This window comes from Protobothrops mucrosquamatus, unplaced genomic scaffold (assembly GCF_001527695.2).
Source record: "Protobothrops mucrosquamatus isolate PMUCROS unplaced genomic scaffold, P.Mucros_1.0 scaffold27, whole genome shotgun sequence".
Classification (NCBI taxonomy): domain Eukaryota; kingdom Metazoa; phylum Chordata; class Lepidosauria; order Squamata; family Viperidae; genus Protobothrops; species Protobothrops mucrosquamatus.
This window is the reverse complement of record NW_015386412.1, coordinates 1,460,249-1,467,958: the sequence shown is the minus strand read 5'-3', so window position 1 is coordinate 1,467,958 and position 7,710 is coordinate 1,460,249. Positions and strand designations below refer to the sequence as shown.

The 7,710-nt window shown below is 52.0% G+C and overlaps 2 protein-coding genes across 2 annotated transcripts; both read right to left on the bottom strand.

Moving 5' to 3' along the window:
• Window positions 1-604: 604 nt before the first annotated feature.
• Window positions 605-2,170, bottom strand: RSL24D1 (ribosomal L24 domain containing 1). Its single transcript, XM_015811050.1, has 6 exons — window positions 2,030-2,170; window positions 1,845-1,958; window positions 1,660-1,732; window positions 1,514-1,577; window positions 1,053-1,138; window positions 605-823 (listed from the first exon to the last, which is right to left on the bottom strand). The coding sequence occupies exons 1-6, from the start codon at window positions 2,108-2,110 to the stop codon at window positions 753-755; spliced, it is 489 nt and encodes a 162-aa protein (XP_015666536.1). The 5' UTR covers window positions 2,111-2,170; the 3' UTR covers window positions 605-752.
• Window positions 2,171-2,529: 359 nt separating this feature from the next.
• RAB27A (RAB27A, member RAS oncogene family) lies at window positions 2,530-5,904 on the bottom strand. Its single transcript, XM_015810993.1, has 5 exons — window positions 5,740-5,904; window positions 3,785-3,870; window positions 3,310-3,413; window positions 2,861-2,984; window positions 2,530-2,704 (listed from the first exon to the last, which is right to left on the bottom strand). Exons 1-5 carry the CDS (start codon window positions 5,890-5,892, stop codon window positions 2,530-2,532), a joined length of 642 nt encoding a protein of 213 aa, XP_015666479.1. The 5' UTR covers window positions 5,893-5,904.
• Between the last annotated feature and the right edge of the window lie 1,806 nt (window positions 5,905-7,710).

Genomic DNA, 7,710 nt, shown 5'->3' with positions numbered 1-7,710 from the left:
TTTCTAAACTGGGCAGAATGTTCCCACTGGCTACTTGCCTAAATGTGTGCCTATTTCCTGGCTATCAGTGTCTCTTTGCTTTCTCCAATAAAGTCCCATTACAATTGGGGATTGCCAGGGCTGCTGGGCAACTCACATTTGCCTGGCCATCACTTGGCAGACAAGCTGAGATGAAGTTCTGACCAAGATCTGCTCTTCCAGGTAAGGAAGGTGCCTCTATGTAGGACTTGTTTTGAATTCCAGGAGCTGTTTGGCACTTTGTTCCATGTATGTCAGAAACCACAGTGCCCCATCAGGGTATAATATTCAAAGGTGCAGCTGGAAGCATAAAGTAGCTATGGCTTTGGATCTCCTGGAGGATTTGACACAACACTCACGTTTGAGCCTCTGTACTTCCTTGAGCAGCTTCAATGAAAATCCGTCTGGTTTCTTAAAAGCTGAGTAACAATCCAGATACCGGAGATGGTCTAGCCACGTCCTAGCACTCCATTTCTTGCTTCTTAAGGTAATAACTGTTCACTAGGCCAACTAATTCCATGCACAAGGGTACCCTATGCAGCCAGCAGTTCTAATCATCTAATTGGCCTTAAATGTTTAAACTGAATCATCATTTTTGGCCACTATTTTATTTCTAATTTCCATATATTTGGTTTACACATATTCCCCTTGAAGCTGCAGCTCACAAAATATAAACAATAGCCCCAGCCTCTCCTCCCAAATTAAATAGGCCAGGACACAAACAACACAACTCTTCAAGAATCTTCCATGGGCACTGTGTCCTGTAGCATCTGGACCATCTTTTCCTCCATCAGCTTGGCTTTGCCTGAAAGAAAAAAATCATAGGTAAGCAAATGGTTTAGGCGTCTCTGAAAATATTGCAGCAGATTCCCCACAGAATGCTGATGCAGATGCAGCTTCTGAACCAGTAAGCCAGGAGGTTGCAGTCAAATCCCTGAAAACATCAGGCCATGGCAGAATTTTGGGGGATTAGCCATACCCTACCAAACAAGCCTCTTCAAGAATTTCCAGCCATCCTGGGTTCCATTGCTCACCTGCGTGGGGAGCCTGGATGAGGTGAATGTTTTGTTTGACTTCTTTGATATCCTGTGCTTTCTGCAACTCTTTCCCCTTCTTTAATCTTGGAGGAGAGAGAAAAGATAAATATTTATCTCCATGCCCAAAAGGAAACACTAACGAGAATCACAGCAGAAGCATTTTACTTTAAGAACCCAAGTAACCCACAGCTATACCGATGGGAAGTTTCCATAAAACCCTGTAAAGCTCTTTCCAATATTTGGTACATAAACCGATTAAGAATATTTTAAAGGTCAGTGCCATAATGTTCATGCATTTTTTTCATTACATTTCTGTGAGTAAAGCCCAATGCCAGTTGGTCCCAAAACAGCGGGTTCCCAGAAATGAGATTTTCGTACAGGAAACATCCCAACAGGCTTATCCCGAGGCAACCGAGCACCGGGCCACGGTTCCCCCGGCGGGCAGGGAAAGCTCCTACCTGTTCCAGACGAACTTGGCCTGGCGCTTCCGCTTGATCTCCTCCACTCGCTTCATCGCTTCCACTAGAAGGGAAAAACAGCCGCGCGTCAACAGCGGGAGGGGGAGCCACGCCCGGGAAGAAGGGCGCCCCCCCCTCCGCCGTACCGCTCTGGCTCCACAGCTCCCGCTGGTACTTCACGGGCTCGTGGCGCCGCTTCTCGAACTCGAAGGACCGGTCCTGCGTGGGGAGAGGAGAAGGGCGAGGCAGAGCGAGGGACGGCTCGCTCACGCTCGGTCCCAGCCCGCCGCCCGCCCGCCCGCCGCCGCCGCCGCCGCCGCCGCCCACTCACCACCGCCAGCTCCTTGCCCGACGCCCGGCGGAAGGCCTTGGTCCAGCGCACCTTCCGCGGGTTGCGTTTCTTCTGGAAGCTCCGGTGGCACTTGGACCGGCAGAACCGGAACGCCTGCGGGGAAACAGCCGAGCTCAGGGGGGACGGAAGAGGGAGGGAGCGGGGCCGCGGGGTCTGCGGCTCACCTTGCAGTCGTTGCGGACAAAGAGCATCCCGTGACCCGGGTACACCGGCCCGGAGCAGAAGTAGCACTTCTCCACGCGCATGGCGGCGGCTAAGGAGGAGGCGGAAGAGCGCCTCGGTGGTCTGGATAGAGTGGCGCCTCGTCTCACTGCGCGTGCGCCAGGCACCGGACTCGCCCCCTGCGTCAGGCGGAAGAGCCGCCCCTTCGGTTTCCATTCCGTCTGCCGAGCGACGGCCCCTAGTGGGAGGATCCACGCCGGGAGCGCCGTTGCCACGCCCTCTCCGTGCCGTGACGCGACTGGGTTTGTGCTCCGCCTTCTCAGAGCGTCTCTTCCGGCTGTGGTGCGGAGGCGCTAGTCGTCAAGGAGGAACCCGGCCCGCCTCTCTTTCCGCCCCACCCCCATCAAGCGGCGGCGAAGCGGCGGCCCAAAAAAAGGCGGAATCTGACCACGGACTGGTTTATTGCGCATCTGCCGGGCGCAGGTGGGCCCCGGCGGAGTCTTCAGCAGCTGCAGCCGCTGGCGGGCCGCGGGGGCGTCTCGGCGGGGCCGTTGGGGGCCCAAGCGTGGGTCCCGTCCACGCACCGCTCCATGCGCTTCATGAGCAGCCCGAGCAGCGACTCCACGGCCGGGCCTACGTTGGCGCCGTTGGCGGCGCTGGTCTCGAAGTAGGGCGCCCTGCAAGCACAGCAGGCCGCGTCAGGCCAGGCTCCCACCGGCTGCTGCCCAGGAGGAGAGGCCGGGGGTATCCCGGGCCCTCCGCCCGCCCGCCCGCCCGGCCGCGCCTTCCACACCGCCCCGCCCAGGTGGCCGGCCCGGCCGGAAGCCACTTGCCCGTATTTGCCTGCCAGCTGCCTGGCGTCGCCTTCCTTCACCACGCGCTGCTCCTCCAGGTCGCTCTTGTTCCCGCACAGCACCACGTCGGGGCTCTCGCAGTAGGCGTGGGTCTGCAGCTGGCCTGCCGGCAACGGGAAGGGAAGTTGCGGCTGGAGCCCCTGGCTCGGCCGGCCCAGTGCTTGTGGAGGCACTGGAGCCCCCCCTGCAAAACCCACCGGCCCCTTTGGAGGAGCCGGGCCGGCTCCTCAGACGAGAAGCTCTCTGGGGCGGAGGCCAGAGCTCTTACACCCTGCCAGGTGGATCTCTGCTCCAACTGGCTTTCGGGCAGTGAGTAACTCTCTGGCTTCCCATCGGACTACCTTGAAGCTCGGCTGGCTCCTGCTGACAGTTTCCCCTTAGCCCAGGCCTGCCTGCCCCAGTCGCTAGAAGTGGGGTGTGAGACTTACTCATCCAGTTCCGGACATTGAGGAAACTTTGCTCACTGGTTAGATCAAAGAGAAGGAGAAAGCCCATGGCATCTCTGAAGAAGGCGGTGGTCAAGCTACGAAACCTACCAAGAGGAAGGGCCAAGCATTACCCTGCTCCTCTCTCCGAGTTTTATACCAAAAGGACACATCCATGTATGTTCCGGAGCCCAGAGTCTTTCTTAGACTTAATAAGAGCAAAATATTGGTCTGAAGTTTAAACGTGAAAGAATAACTTAATTACTAAGGGCCATTTCTAAAATCATTATAAAGAACCATAGGGACTGCTTAGATTCTGCCAGTGTTCTTCAGCCATAGAAAACACCCAATGCATAGGTCTGGTGACACTGAGGGACAGCCAACATCTGGCTGCACTGATACATCAAGGATCTGCCAGGAGCCAAATTGGCCGGGTAGTGAAGGAGGGTGGTTCAGTCCATTTTTCAAACATGCTCACCTTTCCTGCCCTGCTGTGTCCCACAACTGAAGATGTATTCTCTGCCCTCGGCCACTGACCCCATCTGGTCTGTTGGGTCGGTACACCTGATTCCAAAAGGATTTGTGAGTGTCTCCAGTCATCAGCTGACAAAACCAGGGTAGCTTTAGGGATCTTTCTCTCTTCCTCCCCCTCCCCCAATGCTTTCAGGAAGCCAATAGATCCTTTGCTTTCTTCATTTGTGGAGCTTCTAGAAAAGTAAACATTGGTGTTTCACTAATGTTTGTATAGGTAAATCCATGGTGCTAAATCCATGGGCTCCTTCCCACGTGCCTGTTGCAATATTTTCCTGCAGTCCATGTTTGCTACCCATGCCCTCCTGTCCCCCTAGTTTCCCAGAATCTCAGTCTTTCTGCCCTCCAACCTGTTATGTTGCGCCTGTTAAAGAAATGAGAATGCTTTCACATTGGTTTCCCCTTCTATTATGCTGGTGTTTGTAGCGCACGTCTATATAGTGCAGCTACAACTTGCACAGAGCTTCAACTGGTGTTTGCCATTTGCCCTCCCAGCAGTAGCACCTATGTTCCTTGCACCCATGCATAGGCCCTGCCTCTGATATGTCCAAACTTGAGCAACTGAATCTGCAAAATTCCCTTCAAGATGAGTCATGATGAAAGATTTTTTGTTTTTAATGTACAGGAACTTCCTTGGACAAAGCAGCTGCATATCCACAGGGAGGAAGCAGCAAAATTCAAAGTTGCCTGCAGAAATCATATTGAGGAGTTCAGACGTGGCGGCATCATGTCTTTTGTTGGGCACAGAAACACTGGAGGCCCAAGAAGCAAGTTTCTAATCCTGGAGGAGGATTGTAGATGGCCCCACACAGGGAAAGCCTGGCATTAATTCCCTCCAGAGCACAGCTGAGAGCTTGGAACGAAGACAGCCTTTCCTCTGTTTTGGAAAATGACAGGGAAGAGCCCAAATTTCACTGTGATAGAGGCAGGATTGTCTTCGATATTGTAGAAAGGGGTGGTAGGTATGGCATTCTGCCAGTGGATTGAACCAGCTCTCTGGAAAGCTTTGCTCTCCTTGGGCTGATTCAAAAGTAAGGCTGCTTTAGAGAAATCTTACAGGAGGAAAGTCTCAAGTTCATCAGCCTGAAGAAGGCCAGATGTGGACAACCGGAAGCAGATTGTCACTAGAAAAAATTGTCACAAGAAAGGCATGATCAGCCTGCCAGAGTAGTTCAAAAGGGCAACCCACAACTTTGTGCAGGAGGGCAAAAAACCAGGTGGCGATTTTGCAGATGACACCCTGCTCAGACAGGCAGAAAGAGGGAGCCTTGGGTCACTAGCTGTCTTCTGCTAGATCCCACAAGATTGGAGGGCATTGTTTCCCACAGCTTCCACTCTTGGAAGGGTGGCTGACTGGAAGGCAGTTGAGAAGGGGGGGATTCTGGCTCTTTTGATGCTCAGAAGCTTCTGTGATTACAGCCAGTGCGTGAGAACAAGGTAACCAACATTTTCTCTGCAGCCGGGTCTGGTCCTAAGTGGTGGTTTTTCTCACTGTTTAGTGCCGATGCAGTGTGCATAGTTACTGTGTTTCCCCCAAAATAAGCCCTAATGCATCTTTTGGAGCAATATATATATATTGCTCCATATATATAAGACCGAGTCTTATTTTCGGGGAAACACTGTAGAGTCCTGGGCTGGAACAGTCGGTGGCTGGAAAAGCCAAGCTGGTGGCTGGGAAAGTAGCAGGAATTCAGGCCAAAGGCACTGCTGAAGAGAGGACAGAAGGCATGGGATGGGGAGGAGAATCTTAAAACTAGAAGGAAAAGCATCTCTACCCCCCATCCTTTGCCTGCCCCAACAGCAGGTGCAATTTCCTGAATGAGTCTTTTGCACCAGCTCAGTTTCTCCCAAAGAGGAGGAATGTAGTTGGAAGGGGGGAAAGCAGACCACGCTGGGACTTACCAGCCTCTTTTCCTGAAAATCAATGCCTATGGTTGTGATGAATTTGGAATTGAATTTCCCATCTGTGTACTGGTAAAGGAAACTGGTCTTTCCAACCCCAGAATCACCAAGGGCTAGGAACTTGATGAGGTAATCGTAGTCCCCGTCAGACATAGCGAGTGACCTTCAGTAACAGCCTGAAGGGGAAGGTGGGAAGAAAGAAGAAAAAGTTTTGAATCCAGGGTCTCAGAGGAGCCCACCAAGCGTGTGGGGCCCAGTAAAAGGCTCAAAAGGACATTGTGTGCACCTGAAACACTGTTCCACATCTTGTGCACAGGTAGTGCAATTGTGTTGGCAGTTGACTTTTGTGCACTATAGTCATCCAAATGCCTCTTTGGATCTCTGCCATTTGGGCTATGGATGTTGTGGTATGGAATTGTGTTGACTTGAGGGCAATAGATATAGCTGTGAAGCCTTCTAAATGGAACTGGAGGGTCAAGACTTCTCTGGGGCCCAGCACTCATTCCAAAAGATTCTGCTGCAGATGGGGGTATAAAGCCCTCCCTGGTAGTTTTTGATTAAAAGACAGGCTTTACACACAGATAATACTAGGAAGATGTTTGTCTTCGGAGTTTCTCTTAGTGGAAAAGGGGAGCCATGTACTTTCAGCAGACTCCCACAGCCGCCTCCTCGGAGGTTACTCCCAGACGCCTGTCAGTTGCCTTCAGGCTGTCTATAAGAGTCTATAAACACTTCATTTGTTCCTAAGCCCAGCACGAACGCACCCTAGCCATCTCTTTCTTCCTCCTCCACAAGGACAGAGACAAATTTAGGATTTGGTCAAGAGACCCAAGCAGCTGCTTGCAGTTAGATTTTGCCTGCCTATTTGCTTGCATGTTTTCATTATTGAGAGAAAAAAATGTTTTATCCCTTCCATTCAGGTCTCCTAATAATTCAGAATGCAAACTGGGTTTCAGATTGATCTTGACAGTTGGGAAGTGGAAGCGAGATGGCGAACCAGAGGAGCTAGTGCTCCCAGCTGGACTTCTCATCAAGTTGAACTTCTGAAAGAGACCAAGTAGAGGCGCCTACTCCCTCCACAAATACTGAATCAGCAGCCTCCTCCCTTTGTCTATTTGGATTGCGACTGAGTTGCCAGGAGGAAGCCTGGGAGCCTTTGACTGATGTCAAGGGGATCCTTCCCAGAGCGCCTGGCAAAGAGGCGACCAGCACATCCAGGATACGGATGGGGCAATAGTGTTAGCAGCGCAGCACTCAGGATGGAGTCCCCCCCAGACACACACAAATTAACCTTTGCAGGGGATCCCTGGGCAACCTCAGCTACCCTGCACTGCCATGCAGCGCCAGACCCCCAGCTTGACACTGGTGGGAGGGAGGGTGCTCCCTGCTAGTGTTCTACTATACAAATTGAAAGGCAGTGCCAGAAGGCTAATCTTTCAATTTGGAAGTCTTTGCAAACAACCTCCCCCAGATTTCTGTGAGCCACATCAAGCTTTCTCTTTTTGTCCACGGCATCCTGGTACAGCTGCTTTGCTGACCAATGGGCCTGTGTGCCATATTTGCCTGGGCTGACTTCTGCCTCCATGCAGAATGCTGGAAGAGGATTAAAAAGGGAAAGGGACTGCATAGGGCAGGGGTGTCCAAACTTTTTTCAAAGAGGGCCAGATTGGATGAAGTGAACGTGCTGGAGGGCCGAACATTTTTCCTCTCTTTCCTCTCCCTCTTTCTCTCTTCCCTCTTTCTCTTTCTATCTTTCCTCTCCCTCTCTCCCTTTCTCTTTCCTTTCTCTTTCTTTCCTCTCCCTCTTTTTCTCTCTCTTTCTCTCTTTCCTCTTTCTCTCTTTCCTCTCCCTCTCTTTCTCTCTTCCCTCTTTCTCTTTCTATCTTTCCTCTCCCTTTCTCTTTCCTCTCTTTCCTCTCCCTCTTTCTCTCTCTTTCTCTTTCTTTCCTCTCTTTCTCTTTCCTCTTTCTC

Bases quoted from the DNA above. Each gene is read 5' to 3' on its own strand.
- RSL24D1 (XM_015811050.1), bottom strand. From the start codon at position 2,110: ATGCGCGTGGAGAAGTGCTACTTCTGCTCCGGGCCGGTGTACCCGGGT. The intron at 1,733-1,844 runs GTGAGTGGGCGG...CTCCCCACGCAG, and splicing joins CGGGCAAGGAGCTGGCGGTG to GACCGGTCCTTCGAGTTCGA. The intron at 824-1,052 runs GTGAGCAATGGA...TTTTTCTTTCAG, and splicing joins CATCCAGGCTCCCCACGCAG to GCAAAGCCAAGCTGATGGAG.
- RAB27A (XM_015810993.1), bottom strand. From the start codon at position 5,892: ATGTCTGACGGGGACTACGATTACCTCATCAAGTTCCTAGCCCTTGGT. The intron at 3,871-5,739 runs GTAAGTCCCAGC...TTTTGGAATCAG, and splicing joins ATTTTCAGGAAAAGAGGCTG to GTGTACCGACCCAACAGACC. The intron at 3,414-3,784 runs GTGAGCATGTTT...TCCTCTTGGTAG, and splicing joins GACACAGCAGGGCAGGAAAG to GTTTCGTAGCTTGACCACCG.